Raw genomic sequence first — 17,560 nt, forward strand, 5'->3', positions numbered from 1 at the left:
TTTTGAACCAAAAGGAAATTTAACTTTCGTGTTGAAAATTACCTTTTTAGCTACTGCTAATAATAGAAGGGGGTGTGAATTGTTCAAAAAATTTGAATCCAGTCTGTACTACTAATTGTCTTAACTGGATATAGTATAAGGATATTTTAGATTGAAGCTAATTTTGGTAAAATCTGAAAGGTATGTGTACATAGTATCAGGTCAGCTTGACACGTGTTTATGAAGATGGGAAAAGCTTAGTCAATGCAACTGTGAAAACCTCCTTTTCCCCCATGAGGAGTTCAATTAATGGAAGAGTATTTATTACTTTAAAAAGCACATATAGATCTTTTGATCCTTTTATGATCCTTGCTGACAATAGCCAAGTATGATTTCCAATTCTTAAACTTACTAGTTATGTAACTTTGGACAAGTTTCTTAAAGATTTTAAGCATTAGCTTTCTCATTCATAAAATTGAGATTAGGATAACCTGTATGGGTCAGATTACTTAGTTGCAAACCAAGAAAAGGAGCTGATTAAAAAAAATATGTTAGGTGTTTGTAGAACAATTTCCCATACTTAGGATCATCAGCACTACAGAACTGGTTTGATAAGAAAACTATTGTCGCCTACTATCAACTAGTAGATGCTACAGGTTCTCTGCTACTTTAGCATAAGAAACTTGATCTTACAGCCTTTGTTTCTAGTGCTGACAGGAAAATCTCTCCATTATACCCTTTGTATCTTGGATCTAGAATCAAGTGTGAACAACGAGTATCTAGTGGGGTTTAGAATGTTTATCCTTGTTCACACCATAAGAAAAAAATGAAAAAGAGGCAATCCTTAGGGATAATCATAATTGACGCCAGTAAGAACTTCCAATGGTATAATAAGCACGTGGGCTGTTCCAAGCTGTGCATAAGGAAGAATGCTGACACAGGTGGCTGAAGTAAACGCTAAATGTCCTTTACTGTATCTTATAGTGTTGTGATGAGTAATCTCTTTACCTCTCTATGTATGTATAGTGTTTGGCTCAAATCTTGTAATGAAATATTAAAAATGTTTTTATGAGTAGGAAACTAACTTTGACTATTATCTTGTTTTATTGTCATTAAAAAATAAGACTTTTGGGGCTGGGAGAGCACTTGCCTAGCATGTGTGAGACACTGGGCTTGATCCTCAGCATCACATATAAACAAACAAACAAACAAATAAGATGAAGGTATTGTGTCCATCTACAACTAAAAATATTTAAAAAAATAAAGACTTTTTATGTTCAGGTTCAGTAGCTGTTCTGCAAAGTATTCAAAGTAGTTTTTGCCTCACAATGGTTTTTACATACCTGCATTAGCTCTTTGACAGCATTATTAGTTGTCATTCTGCTGCTTGAGGCATAATAGTTAGGAACTGGTGGCTGGTTAATGTTGCCCAAGTTTCTCTTATTAGATTCCAAACATGCCATTGTGGATTTAACTTAATTTTGAATTTTAGAGACATACTGAAATATACATTGCCTTCATTTTCTGGAAATTCTGAACAAGAAGTAGATAAGAAATGAAGGATGATTTGATTTATACTCATTTTGACAAACCCATTTAATATTTACAGTAAATTAAAAGGATAAGCAAATTAACACATTATCCATTCATAGCTGGAAAATACAGTGTGTGTGGGAGTGGTTGGTCTTTTAGTATAGTTACTGACTTATCTAAATGCTGTCCTATGAGAAATCCAAACACTGCAGACTTGTGAGATTACCTGTACTGATTTATGTTTTAAATTTTGATGATCTTCACTACAATTAAAATAAGAACAAATCTATCAACACCCTAATTTCCTGAATCACTTTGGTATCACTTTCCATCCCTGGAACCTGTTGAGGATTTTTAATGCCTTAGGTTTGCCATTGCCAGAAAGTTGTGTGAAGAGTCATAAACCATGTAGATTTTAAGTATTCCATCTTTTTACTTAGCATAATGAGCTTCACCCCCAGTTTTGCATGTGTTAGAAGTTCTAGTTCTGTGTAGTATCCTGTTGTATGGCTGTTCTACTTTTTGTCCTTTCTTGATTGAGGTACTCTTGGATAGTTTACAGTTCTTAGCAACTGTGGATAATACTACTATATTTTACTGGACTATGTGTACCTAAGAGAATATAAAGATATAACAAATAAACCCCTCAGTTTCTCTTTCATGACACAGAGGACTTCTGTGACCTAATATAGATTTCCTCTGTCCACCCCACCATGCAAACAGTCAGTTCTGCTGTAGATACTAGCTGAATGTCCTCTAATTCATTGCAATTCTGACACTGTTTACCTTGAGGATAACATCAGATCCCAGAGATTGAGGGCTTAGTCCCAGATAACTGTTCTCCATTTCAAATGTTAGCCAGAATTCCCAGCCTCTAGAACTTCTGACCATTTGCCCATGAATCAGGGTTTCCTACAACTCTTCTTAGTTTCCGTTAATTTGCTAGAGCAGCCCACAGAACTCAGGGAAACATTTCATTTACATTTTCTGACTTATTATAAAGAGTATTGTAAAAGATGTAGAAGAACATCCAGATGGAAGACATGCTTAGTGTAGGCACATGCGAAGGGGCGAGAAGCTTTCATACCTTTTCTATGTCATCACCCTCCAGTATCTTCTGCATACTAATCTATGAAGCTCTCAGAACTCAGTCCCCCCCCTTTCTTTGCTAATGTCATTATGTAGGTAGGCATGACTGATTTAATAATTTGCCATTGGTTTATCAACTCAACCTTCAGCCATTCTCCCTAGACTTGGGGGGTGTTGATGGAGGGAGTAGGAACAAAAGTTCCAACCCTCTAAACATTTATGGTTGGTTCCCTAGGCAACCAGACCATGCTGAGGGAGGCCCTCCAGTCATCAGTCATTTCATAGTCATTAATTTTAGACATTAGTATAAAAGATAGTGTTATCATTCTGTAGATTCCAGGGATTTTAGGAACTATATGTCAAGAAATGAGACAAAGACCAAATAATCATTTCACAATATCACAGAGGGATATTGTTGGGCTATGACTAGTTAATTTCATAAAATGTTGCCAAAGTCAACTTTTCCAAAGTGGCTGCTGTTTCTGCATTTTCAACAGCAGTACATGACAGTACCAGTTTGTTTTAGTCAGCTTTGCATCACTGTGACCAAAAGACCTGACAGGAACAGTTTAGAGAAGGAATGGTTTATTTTGGCTCATAGTTACAGAGGTTCAGTCCAAGGTCATCTGACACCATAGCTCTGAGCCCTCAGTGACACCTCATATCTAAATCATACATAATTACTCTAACTCTGTATGCTCACCAGCACTGAGTAATGTCATTTTTTTCTGTTAAGCCATTCTAGTGTAGATATCTCATTGTGATTTTAATTTTCATTTCATTAAAGGGATTAATGACCCTTTGAGCATCCTTTTTATTAATTGTTTGCCATTCAGTATTTTTCCATTGAAGTATCTGTTTAATTTTTTTCCCATTTAGAAATTGGGTCTCTTCCCCACTTAGTGTTAAGTTTTGAGATTTATTCCCTCCTCCCTTCCTTCCTCCCTTCCCCTCTTTCCTCCCTCCCTTCCCCTCTTTCCTCCCTCCCTTCCCCTCTTTCCTCCCTCCCTTCCCCTCTTTCCTCCCTCCCTTCCCCTCTTTCCTCCCTCTCCTCCTTCTCTCTCTCTCCCTCTTTCTTCCTTCCTCCTTCCCTTCCTTCCTTCCTTTCTAAAACAACATATTCTGAATATAAATCCTTATTGGATAATATGACTTGTCAAAATCTGTGATTTGATCCCATTGGTAGATCTTTCCAATAGCTTCACCCAATTTTTCCATATGATCCGAAGAGCTGAAGTTTTTCATAATGATTAAACTCAATTTATCTTTTTTTTTAAATTTTTATTTAATGGATCATGCTGTTTTTGGTACTGGGGATTTAACCTAGGGTTGCTTAACCACTGAGTCACATCCCCAGCCCTTTTTATTTTCTATTTTGAGACAGGATCCCCTTATGTTGTTTAGGGGTTTGCTGGTTTGCTAAGTTTCTGAGGCTGGTCTTGAACTTAGGATACTTCTGCCTCAGCCTCCCAAGTTGCTGGTATTACAGGGGTGTGCCACCGTGCCTCACTTGAAATACGCTTTTTCTGACTAAACCTAAGATTTCAAAACTTTTCTCCTATGCTTCATTTTAGAGGTTTTAGTTTTAGGCTTTGCATCCCTATTGATACATTTTGAATTAATTTACTCTATATAGTTTGAAGTTTTGTTTTATTTTGATTTTGACACAGTAATATGCATTCCTTCTAGCACCATTTGTTGAGAAGGCAACATGGCTCTTTTGGTGGGGGTGGGGGATCATATGTTTGTCAGTCCATGCCTGGACTCTTCTGCTGTGTTGAACTTATGTCCTGCACGTCTGTCCTTTCTCTACTACCACTCTGTCTTGTCTGTTCCAGCTTCACAGTAAGTCTGGAAATCAGGTGGTAGGAGTCCTCCAAATGCATTTTTCTTCATTGCTTTCATTTTTTGAGTTCTTTTTCATATAAATGTGTAACTCAACTACTCTATTCCTGTAAAACATCCTGCAGGGATTTTGATTGAAACTGAGTTGACTATATAGATTGGTTTGGGAAGAATCATCATCTTAACAATATAGATTTTTCCAGTTCATGATCAATTTAATTATTAATCATTAATGTGTTTTTAAAAATTTCTTTTGTCAGTGTTACAGTTTCTAGCCTATAAATTTTACACATAATTTATAAGATTCATACCCAAGTATTTCATGCTACTGTAAATGATACTTCCACAGAATTTCAGTTTCCAACTATATGGTATTTAATAATAAACATTCCAGTATATAGAAATATATATAGTACATTCCAGTATATAGAAATATGATGGGTTTTTTTTTGCCTTTTATTTTGTGATTTAGCTCAATATCTTTAGTTCTAGTTGATTTTTTTGTTTGGTTGGTTCTTTAGGAATATCTGATGAACAGCTGTATCTTGTGAAATAGGGCAGCAGTTTTATTTCTTCCATTCCAATTTGTATGCCTGGTGTTTCTTTCTTTTCCTGTTATTGTACTGAATGAGACCTCAATTGAATATGAGGATTTCCCAACAGGATTGGTGAGAACAGACATCCTTGCCTTAATTATGTCTTTTGCCATTAAGTATGATGTTAGTTGTAGGATCTTTGGTGATGACATTTTAAGGATTCTTTTTAGAAGAAAAAATTCTAAGATATTTCAAAATTATTGAAATCAGGATAAAATCATTTATATATGGGAAATTGTGTTGGCTGTTCAGAAATTGGGATAAAGTTGGCATTGCCTTTGCATGCTCAAATTTTTTTAGTGTTCTACGTTGCAGTGCTGGACAGGGGTAACACCTCAACATTTCATTTAACAAAGTCTTGAGGACCATTTGAGGGCAAAATAAAGAGTATGGCTACTATCTGAGAACTTTTTTTTGGTGGGGAGGATATCCTCTGATAAGTTTAAGGTATAGCACCAGCATAACACTTGCAAAATGAGCGGAGGCTAGCTGGCTCACTGCCTTTACCCCTGCTACTGAGGAAACGGAGGCAAGAGGATCTTAGGTTCGGGACTAGCTTGGATAACTTAGAGAATTGTAAAATAAAAAAGGTTGGGGGTGTAGTTCAGTATCACAAGGCAGCCAGCACCTCACCAGGGTAATTCTTCCTGCATAGGAGGGGATAAGCCACCCGAGAAAAATTAAATTCTGAAGTAATTAGTGAAGAAATAAGAGACAAAATCAGAATTAGTTTTAAGGGAGCATCTGATTGGTTCTTCCAATCCTGGTAGGAACTGGAACAGAACAGTTAAAAAATGGCTCTGGTCTATTATTTATTTATTTATTTTTGGCGGGGGGAGGGGTACATCAAAGGCAGGGATAAGGTTTCAGGGGTGGAGTCTTGCTTCATGATGTCTTGCAGTCAACAGATTGATGGGCATCTTGGGAAACCACACCCATCTCTGGGTTTCTGTTTGGCTAGGTGGCTGCAGCAGGTCACCCCATCTCCAGTGCTGTGAGGGACCTTTTTGGCAGAGCTGAATAGAAACTCACATGTATCTGGGTGGTCTTAACCAGGATTGCCGCTGGAAGTTCCCAGATTCCATATTTTCCTATTCACTGGCTTTGGTGCCAGTTTGGTTCAAACATAGTCCACAGATGGCTCTCTACTGTTCAGTGTTAAAATAGTATGCTTGAGGCTTTGGCTTTGATCATCAGATTTGCAAAAGGCCTAAAACAAACAAACTTATAAAATGTTAAATATCATGAAGAAATAATTAGATGCAAATACAATATATCCTATAAGCTTGGTTTCTTTAACCAGCCTATGAAACCATTTTTCTTTCTTTTCATGGAGATGTACTGTTCCATATTAAAGGAGACTTAAAATACAATTGGTAGACTTTGTTCAGATTCTGATTTGCTGCATATCAAAGTATGTAGGAGTGGAATTTGCTTAAAGAATAGTCATGAGTGACATGACATTTTGGTCAACACATTGGTCCTATAAGATTATAATGGCCGTAAAAATTTCTGTTGCTTAGTGAGTGACATAATAGTCAGCGTAGCGCCATGCAGTGCCTTATGTGTAGTGATGGTGATGTAAACAAACCTGCTGTCTTGCCAATTGTATAGAAGCATACATTTATTATCATGATTGAGTGTTACATAATACTCAATCATGATAATAAATGTAATGCTCAATCATGATAATAAATGACTGTGTTACTGGTTTTCTATATAGGTTGAACATTGCTTATCTGAAAGACCAGATGTGTTTCAGATTTCACTGCTTTTCAGATTTTGGAACATTTGTATAGACTTTACCCTGTGAGCATCACTCATGGAAATCTGAAATGCACCAATGTTTTAAACTTTTTGAGTGTTGAGAGTTTCTAATTATAGAGCATTTTAGATTTTTGAGCTAGGGATGCTCAGACTGCACTAAGTTTTGTAATTTTAGAGTGCACTCCTATTTATTTAAAAATAAAATTTATTGTAAAATGCGGTGCCATGGTACACTGGTAGTCGCCACATTCATCTTCTGTTTACTGTGCCTTTTGATTGCATCAAGGGCCACGTGAAGTGACTGACCATACCATTTTGTTTGTAAGCATAATCTATGATGTTCTCACAATGACAAAATCCCTCTAATGATGTATTTCTCAGAAAGTTTCCTATTGTTAACTTATACATGACTATATCAAGACAAAAAGGGAAAGAAAACAAAGTAGAATATTTGAAGCAGATAACATAATGTTGATAACCTTTGGTTAGAAATATTTTGAACTTGTTACTCTATTTTTAAGTATGTTTGAAGGTTATAAATATAAAAAGTTTTTTTAATATTTTTTAGTTATTGGACACAATACCTTTATTTTTTAAAAAAATTTATTTATATGTGGTGCTGAAGATTGACCCAGGGCCTTGCACATGCTAGGCAAGTGTTCTACTCCTGAGCCACAATCCCAGCCCTTATAAAAAGTTTTAAAAAGGTTTGCCAATTGGTATCACAAACCGGGACGACAATCCTGCAAATAAGAGCAGGAAACATTTTTCACAAATGCTATACCAACACCATTTATGGTACAATGGACTATTTTTAGAAAAACACTGATGTCAGTAATTGATTTGAAGAGTGATTTAGAAGAGTTGGACTTAAGACTATTAAGTGTTAGGAATTTTCAATTAATTTATTTTGCTAATATCTGTTTATGTGCACAATAATGATAAATAATGAACACATCTCAATTAGTCTTAAGGAGCTCTTATAAAAATTGTGTGATAGAGATATTTATTTGCTACCTTCCCTTTCTCTCGGTGATTTATAAAATAATAGTTAAAAGCTGATGGTACCCTTAGAGCCAGTGAAACATATTAATAATGAAAAGCAATTAAAAATGGGGTATTCTTTTTACTGTGAATGTGAGTTCTCTTTCCAACCCTGGAAAGTTCCTCTAGAAGGGGAATGTGGGAGAATAGGGATTTCACGATACCTTTGACTGTCCCTTGCTAGCAGGAATGCTTGTCTATTTACTATACATTTTTCCCCCATTTTTAAAAAAAGCTACAAATAACAAAGAGTTTGACAAAGCTGGATTTGGGAATCTTCAATAAGTCAATATCAGCCACATAGAATTTTTTAATTTTAAATTCACATACCAAGGAAAAGTATTGGACTAGTTTTAAAATTAAAAAAAAAAGTCTTACACATAAAAGGCATGAATGTAAATACATTTTTAAAAAATGCTATGTGTTTAGAAAATGTGGGGATATCTGTTGGTATGGCAGAAAGCATTAAAATGCACTGTGGATTCAATGTATGTTTTGATTCTCTGATCAGAATTTTCTCAAGGGAATAATTTTGTTAAGATAAAAATAAAAGGGCAAAGAAACTTTCTTTTGCAAATGTTTCCATCTTAACAATTTTTTGGTGACTTGAACTAATGTAATTTAAAAAGGAAATTATAGTTTCTGAGGGCATTTTCTGTCTGTTTATATACTTAGGAAAGAATTTTAAGAATACATGGGACATTGTTTGTCTTGAAATTTTTTGGTATTATTTGTGGCTCAATATTCTAACATTTCAAAGCCAAATATGATATTTCCCAAAATGTAAAATATTAACAAAATTATGGATTTAGAAAGTAAATTTGATGTTATTTGGAAGGTTTAGTTTAATTCCTGACAGTCTCCCTAAAATCATACCTTTAAAATCCTATCCAGAAATTATCTACCTTAAAGAAATTTATGTAATTCTGACACTATAAGAAATTATTTCTTCTTTATTTATTCTTTGAAAATATGTATTATAATCTTGGTATGAATTTGTGGCATTCTTGTTATCTTGTAAGAGAACATTAATAAATTAGTCTTTGTGGCACTATTTGGTGGAAAGTTAATTTCAGAATTTCAAGTTAATTTTAAACTATTTGGAAGCAGGTTGGAAAGACCTTTATGGAAGGAGAATTGCATCATGCTTCATGTTTCAAAGACTTTAATAAAAAAAATTGTATTTAAGTATTATATTATTTTGAGAAGTATTTGACTTTCTTTCTCTGTTCCAGTGTAAGATTAAGTCACTTACAGTAACTCATTAACTTTGCTCTAAAAAAGGTTTTAAAAGTTTCTTTATTTTATTTGGATGTCCTTTTTACTGTTTTTTCCCCCCCTTCTCTTTTTGTTTTTCAGTTGTGGAAGAAGGACTCTGGGAAAATGGCCTTTCCTATGAATGTAGGACGCTGCTCTTCAAAGCGATCCACAATCTCTTAGAAAGGTAAGAAAGGGAACAGGATGACAGTTGTTTTGAAGCATTCAAGTATATTGCTAAATCTCAGGATTTTTATATACAGTGATTTTATTATTAGTGTAAAAATTAAAATATGCCTGGCTGGGCTTGGTGTCATGTTATCTATAATCCCAGCTTCTTGGGAGGCTGAGGTAGGAGAATCACAAGTTTGAGGCCAGCATGGGCAACTTAGAAAGGCCCTGTCTCAAAACAAAAATGAAAAAGGATTGGAGATATAGCTTAATACCTAATACTAAATTTTAAAAAGAAAAGGGAAAAAAAGAAGGAAGGGAATATTTCAGGAATAGTACATAGAAATAACTCCTATGACTTCTTTCTCCTCCATATTGTTTCTTGTTTTTTGTTTTTAAAATGAACCATGAACCACGAGTAGCCTCAACATCATTATTCTTTTCTCCCTTGAGTATTTAGGTGTATATTTCTTAAGGATAAGGATTTCCTTTCACATAAGCACAGTATAATTATGAAAGGAGATTTAACATTGATTAAATGTCATTATTTAATCTGTAGCTTAATTCAGATGTTGTCAGTTGTCCCAGTTATGTCCTTACAGCTTAGCTCCTTGAGACTCACCCCATGATAATGCATCATTTAGGTTTCATGTCTCTAAAACAGAAGTTTGTCTTTCTTTTTTTGATACTAGCATATGTTGGCTCCTCAATTGAAGATAGATTTCTCATGATAGATTCAGCTTATGCTTTTTAGTAGGAATGCCATAGAAGTGGTTGTGAGTTCTATGTACTGTGTCATGGCAGGAGGCATATAATGTGATTAATGATGTTATCATTTTTGATCACTTCATTGAAGTGATGTTGTATCAGATTTCTTCACAGATAATGTTTTGTTAACTATGATCTTTCTCTGTTATGTCTTTCCTTTGTGTAATTTTTGGCCAGATACAATGAGAGTGTGTAATTACCCTCTTTGTCATCAAAATGTGACCTGTATGCTGAGCATGGTGGCACACATATGTTATCCCAGCTAATTGGGAGGCTGAGGCAATAGTAGGACCATAAGTTTAAGGCAAGTCTGGACAACTTAGAGAGACCCTGTCTCAAAATTTAAACAAAAAGGGGTGGGGAGAGGAGATTGAGTAGGCACCCACGTGTAAGGCTATGTATTCAACCCCCAGTACTGCAAAACCAAACCAAACCAAACCAAACCAAACCAAACCAAACCAAAACATAACAACAACCACAAACAAAACCCAAATCTACTTGTTTTAGTCTCTATTTGTAGACCTGACCTAAATTGATAATTACCAGTAAGGCACTAATGTTAAATGCCACCATTATTTCTGTTTTTCTTAGTTGGCAGTGTCTTAAGGGAGAGTTTTTGTGTTCTTCCATTCTGTTTTCTCTCTCTGAATATTGTATAAATTTGGGTTCATGGACTGCTATTTTATTCAATGGATTATCATTCATTACTACCATCATTTATTTTGATACTTTCAGATTTGGCTGGGGAAACCCCCTTTGATATATTCTTGTTATTGTTTGAACACCTCCTTACTTGAAACATTCCCTCCCCCTCCCCCCCTCCCTCCCTCCCCCCCCTCCCTCCCTCCCTCCCTTCCTCCCTTCCTTCCTTCTTTCCTCTTTCTTTCTTTTTCTGGGGATTGAACCCAGGGCCTTGTGCATGCAAGGCAAGCACTTACCAACTGAACTATATACCCTGCCTCTTACTTGAAACATTTTCACTTCTCTTCCTGAATCTATGGATAGGATAGTACTTGTAGGTCACCAAAGCTGAAAGGATAGTCTACTACTAGAGTTTCATAGCCAAACTGTTAGCTAAGATGATATCATTTCAGTATCACTGTTTCAGATATTTTAACTGTAGAACATCCCTTCCCTCCAAATTTCTTGATTTTTTTTTTCATTCCGAATTAGTTTTGGTCCCAGTCCTGTAATTTGGAGTAGACGTAGAGATTATCTGTTGCTAAAGTGTTGTATACTCATAGAAGTGTTGATTTTGTTTAAGTATTGAGTACTCTTAAATATTCTGAATTTTTTCAGTTCTCTTCCCCTACTGCAAAATACAACAGAACAAAATTACATACAGATTTCCTTGAGGAAAATGTGGAAAATTTGTTGTTTCTGTAATGCTGTGTTAGGATGAGGCTTTTCTGTTTTTGTTTTTTAAAGTGGTTTAGTAATTAATGTACGTTTAAGCACATTTTTTAAATATAGAATTTCTAAGGAATGTGGAACAAAGTATATAGTTTTTAATATTGTAGTGTGCCATTTTTTTAATATGATGGTTTATTCCTTTCAAAAAATATTAATGAATTTGTGGTTGAATTTTTAGTCTTGTAGTTTGAATGGTAGCTAATTCTTTTTCTTTGTTGAGAGAAAATTAGAAGAGCCCAAAAGCTGAGAAGGGAAAGAAATGAGCATAATTCATGTATTCTGGGCTCAAGAATTCAGAATTTATGATGAAAACTAAAATCCAGGTCAAGTTAAATTATTATTTTTGAGAAAATTAATTGTGATACACAGTAAAATTTGGGAAAGATCTAAAGATGTTTGGGTTAGAAATTGGTTTGATTTTAGGATGTTTTACTTAGACAGTTACCCTGACCTCAGTAAGTCTTGTTAAAATCCTGTAAAGTATGGGTCACTATAGAGTTTTTGTGAATGTATATAATATATCCAACATGTGCATGACATGTTGTAAATGTCAATAATTTTTAATTTTTCCCATAAATTTATTTTGCGTAATTCAGTTTGTATTCATTAATTAAAATAGTCCCAGAATGGTTTATTTGAATTCTATTTGAATTATAAGAGTTAATTTTGAGACAAATGAAATTAGCTTTTCTTTTAGAAAACAATTAATAATCAAGCTTCCCTACAAGTTTATATGCATAATCTGGGATTCTTTTGAAAAATTTTGCTAATCCTTTTGTCCTGTAAAATGATATTCTTCTCTTCATTTAATTTAAATGATGTATTTAGTTTATGAATGAAAGTTACCCCATTCATGAAGCTGGAAAGCATTTTAAATGGTTGTTGTCAGCTTTCTTTATTCATTGTCAACAGAAACTGGAAAGTTTAATATATACTTGCCCTTTTTATTTTTCTTGAGTTTAGAACATTTGCTATAACGTCCTCACCTGTTTACAACCTAAATTAACACAGGTATAGTTTGCTACCCTTTTCTTGGAAATTTTCTATTATGCCTAAGTACTATTCAGGTAATGTTGACTTGTTTCTCCATGTGGACGTTGTGAGGTTCTGGCATGGAAAAGCAGAATTGAGGTTATTGAACAGATCATCCAGGGCAGCATCACTTGCAGAAGTGTGTGCTTCTGCAACAATTTTTTCTTCAGTTTGCACATTAACAAAGCTTGTACTGCAATTTATTTTTTTAAGTGCAAGAATATGTTTAATTAAAAGAATTTCATATATTACCCTGAGAAACTCTATAGATTACAGCTGTGGGGGAGTCATATAAATTGATCTTCTTTACATAAAAGGCTTTGATTGCTAGTGTGTACAGAATGATGTGCTTCAGTGATGGATTAAAATAATTACTCTAGAAACTTAAGGTAACAAAAACCTCTACACAGAATAAATCATTTCATTTTTTTTTTGTTACCATTGGTGCTGAGATAATACTGTATTGACACCATGTAAAATAGTTTACATTCTAAGGTACAATAATGTCACAATTTCATCTTTCATTTACTCTTTTTTCATTTCTAACTTTTCACTATTTGCCTATAATATGTTGTGGATATTTAGATCATCTAATACCCCACCCCCACCCCCCCCAAAAAAAACCAAGTTAAAAAACCCCACTGCTACTCACTCATATGATATGTCAAGAGCTTTGTAATGTTGTGAACAACCAATAAAAATTAAAAAAAGAAAAAAAAAAGAGCATTTACCATAAAGGTATCATACAGAAGACAATGTTTTTGGTGGTATGTTATATATCTGTCTGGGGCACATATTTATAGAAATCCCTTTTTTTGTTGCTTTCAGAGACAGGAGATATTCTGAATTTCAGCTCTACCACTTAACTATGTGATATGTGATATAGGCCAGTGACTTGAGCTTACCCATGTTTATTTACCTATAAAATGGTGAAAGGTTGTTTGGTTCAGTACAGTTCTCTCTCATCATAAGAGCTCAATAAATGGGTAGCTGCTATTATAGCTAATAGAAGTACAGTGAAATATCAACTCTTTGCAGAGTTGGAGACAACATTTAAAAGTTAGTCTATTCAACCAACCAATTCTGGGATTGCATTCTGTAATATCCTTTTTACTTGATCATTCCTTCTTTGAACACTTCTGGTTATGTGAACACAGCTTTACATCTTCAGGGAGTGCTCAGGGTTAGAAAGTCCTTTTTTTATACTGAGTAGAAATCTGTCTTCCTACAACTTTTGTTTCTTTATCTTAGTATTCTCTTTTGGAGCCATATATAACTCATGCAGTCCAACTTCTCTGTGGTTACCTGTTTGATAGCAAACTTGAGTTTTTTTCCTTTCCTTTTTTACAGTTCATAGCATATGATTTTGATTCCCCATCTCTCCTTGCCAGCCTTACACATATGCCTCCATTTGGCTCCATTTTCTCCAATATGATTGCCACTGTTCTACTTTAAAGTGTCATAAATGTTTCATAAATTATTGCTTTGGCCTTCTTCATCAGTCCAGGCTAGGTTCAGTTTTACTGCATGAACAGAAGACCTGGAAAAAGGATCCATTGATTTTAGGGTGTTTTACTTAGACAGTTATCCTGACCTCAGTAAGACTTGTTAAAATCCTGTAAAGTATGGGACTATACTTGACTATATAGTACTATTCTACATTCTCTTGCTAATGAGGCAACCACTGTCTATAGACTTGCAGAGCTCCTTGGTAGAGAGCAGAGAGCAAAGTCATATGGTCAAGCTCAATGTCAGTGAGACAGGGAGAAAAATCATATGTTTGGGAAAAAGATAAATCTGCCATACCTAAATTGAGGTAATCTGAACTCCAAATGGCTGCCAGGTATGTCACTGAAACAGATCATTCTAGAATATAATCATAGATGTATTTATATACCCCTTTCAAACCTTCAAGCTCACATTGGCTCCTTTGGTATTCTCTTAGTTAGAATTCCACAATCTGAGAGTGGTTAGATGTTCTATATTTTGTAGTCTTGGATTACCATGCCATTTTCTGGTTCTTTCGGGAAAGTAAGTGTGGGTGTGATTTTCTTCATGATTGATTATCTCTTTCTGGCATAATTCCTATTATAATAAAAAAAATAGATTTTACTTATACAGACTCTCTGCTCATTCAGCTCCCCCCAATCTTTCTCTTCTGCCCCTATATGCTATTAGTGTACTAGTTCAAATTATTCTTTATCAGCTTTTTAAATTCTTTAGCAGTTTTTTAATTTAGTGAAATTTTGTTTTGTATTCATAATAATTTTTTCAAGGTTGTGCTGTATTTTAAGGTTAGGTTATTAATGGAAAAGTACTTTGTGACTATAGTATGGAAAACAAAAATTTGCAATTGTTTTTCAGGAGTTTCTTCATTTGTCATTTTTAATGCCTACTACTACAGTTGATCCAAGCTTTCACGATTTATCATGTCCTTGTTACTTGTCTCATGACAATGAAGAAAACCATGGATTGATTGAAAAGCTTCTGAAAAAGCCAGAAAATGTGTGTGTTTCAAAAAACCAAATTTTTGAACATTGAACATGATTTGACTGCATGTGGTACTAATGAAAATCTTGTTTTTAAAATAGCTTTGTAGAAATACCTAAAATGTCTGGAATAATGCTGTCAAACTGGCACTGTGTGTGTTAGGATACTTTAATTTTCATTTTCTTGAAGATTTTTAGAATAAAATAAATGAGCTAATTTTTATGGAAAGAAATTTGTTTGCTCTAAAATTTAAATCAGTGCTTTGTACACAGTAGAAGATTAGGCGAGGCTTTTGAAGCTGCTGTGCTCTGTCATGTCCCTGCTTCTGCAGGGAGACTTTCATCTGGGGTACTGGACACATGTGAGACACATGTCCTCTTCTGAGTAGTCCACTGGTGCTGCCAGCATATTCACTCCATGGTAGTTTATAACACAGCTAAAAAAATTGCCTTTGTCCCAGCGCTTCTTGGTTTGCCAAGATTGGTGTTTTTAAATTTTATTTGGAAAGCACAGTAAAAACAATGGGTTGAAAATTGGAATTATAATTATGACAACAATAATGTTGTATTCATAGATTTCTAGTTCTCGGTGTATTATGGTCCTCAAAGGGCGAGCAAGTACTATTTGTGGAGATGGTAGATTAGAGATTTCAGAATAAGAAGTATATTCACAGATTAATAAGTATATGAGGGTAGGTATGTGTATGGTTGAAGGAATGGTGATATGACATGATTGAACGTCCTTGACATAATGTGATAATAGGGGCAAGAAATGAGTAATCAGCTTATTGCCATTTTATTTAAATAGCATAATATGCAGTTTTTTTTTAACAGCAGAAGGAAAATGAGTCTTTAGAACTAAGAAGAAAGTGCAAAAATTATAGATACACATGATTGGAAACACAGATCTAGTTGTAAATGTCTAGAAAGAAATCTCAATGTAAGCAATCATTATACTTAATATTTTTAGAGCAGGGCATGGATTAAAACTCAAAAATAATGAAGTTTTGTTGTTGGAGAATGGGATTAGATACTTAAATTTTGAAACTAGATAAGAGAGATACAGCTCTTTGGGACTGATAAGAATGGGAATTTGAGGTGAGGCTAGGTCTGTAAAAGAGCTTACCCTTACAGGGATGTTAGGAGGGGAGCAATTGAGGCTGTGTGGCTGCAATAGCTGGTATCTACTAGGGCAGAGTGGAAGCCCAGGGTAATGAAGATCTGGGGTTTAGTTAGAAAAACTTTCTTCTGCCCCTGGGTCATAGGAGTTAGATTTTATTCTGTTAAAATTTGGGAACATTGCTGTTTTGATGAAGGGGACTTCTTCACATGTATGTTTGATAAAAATTTGAGTAGTGAGATAATAGAGGGAATTTTGATAAGATTGGAGTGGTGCTGCTGAGGGTGTTTTGGCATACAGTTACAAAAAATTTATTGTATGTGAGCAACTCTGTAATTCGATGACGACATTAAGATGCAGTTTGGTTGAGGGTATCATAGAGAAACACTGTACTTGGATTTTCTAATCAGTGAAATTAATTATATACATGTGTGCATAATTTGCGTGGCACAGAAGCAGCCAAAGCTGGTAGTGACCTACCTCCATAATGTCCCACCTGGGAAATGGCTTGCTGAGGGGTTTAGGCTTTGGGCATGCTATAGCGCTTGTAATCTTACATCAAGTCTGCCTGTGGCTTTGGGATTGGAGATTGTGGCTTGCCAATTTTGGAGTCAGGTTGCACTTTGTAGCTAATTATTCAGAGCCATATGGCGTGACACAGAAACATTAGGTACACACACAGACACATACATGCAACCTGATTTCATTTTCATTTTTCAGCAGCTGTTTCTTTTCTTTTTGAAACAGTGATTTTTTTTGGGGGGGATGGGGGGAGGTGGCAGAAGATTGGGAATAAAAATAACTTTTTAGTATTAGGTGCTTAAAGGACTTTTTATAATCTGGCATCACATAATGATCTTATAAGAATACTGAAGCTTTACAGAATCATCATATCTTAATAGTAAAGCAGTTTTAAAAATGTGGATCACAATGACTGAGGTAACTGGACAAGCTGGGTTAACCGATATATTCTTAGCACTATTTGTGATGTTGACTTGAAATAATTTGTGGCAAATGGAGTGTGTCTGCTAGGTTAATTTGTTTGTAAAATAAAGTAGAAATTTTGATCCTCAAATATAAGAAAATATAGATTGATAAGAGTATAAAGAAGGGAACATTATATTTCTGGTGTAATTTTTAGACTTTAGAATTGTCTCCTTAAGAGATTTACTTAACTGTATTCTTCAAATGTAATTAAGGCATTTGGGCCCTTGTGCTAGTTTTCCTCAACATGATTTCTAGCTGTTGTGTGATTCCCTCTATTTTAAGTATCTTCTATGATTTTAGTTTGCAGTGTGAAATGATAGGCTATAAAGAATAAAATAGTTAGATATTTTCCTCCCTCAAAATATAGAGTGTGAGAATACGTACACACAAGAAAATTCAAATACTATGAGGCTACCCATATTAGTGGTTATAAGCAAAAAGAACAACAATATTATTTTATGAATAGGAAA

At 34.6% G+C, this 17,560-nt stretch overlaps 1 protein-coding gene across 1 annotated transcript in view; it reads left to right on the forward strand.

Annotated features, from left to right (window-relative positions):
- Window positions 1–17,560, forward strand: part of LOC113180938 (mediator complex subunit 13L) — a gene marked incomplete at its 5' end in the record, with an annotated part of 267,867 nt that overhangs the window by 114,106 nt on the left and 136,201 nt on the right. Inside the window, one exon of the mRNA XM_077794521.1 lies at window positions 9,213–9,297. Coding sequence (XP_077650647.1) covers window positions 9,213–9,297 — 85 coding nt within the window. The remainder of the gene's footprint in view (window positions 1–9,212; window positions 9,298–17,560) is intronic.

The sequence above is a fragment of the Urocitellus parryii genome, unplaced genomic scaffold, assembly GCF_045843805.1.
Source record: "Urocitellus parryii isolate mUroPar1 unplaced genomic scaffold, mUroPar1.hap1 Scaffold_224, whole genome shotgun sequence".
NCBI lineage: Eukaryota > Metazoa > Chordata > Mammalia > Rodentia > Sciuridae > Urocitellus > Urocitellus parryii.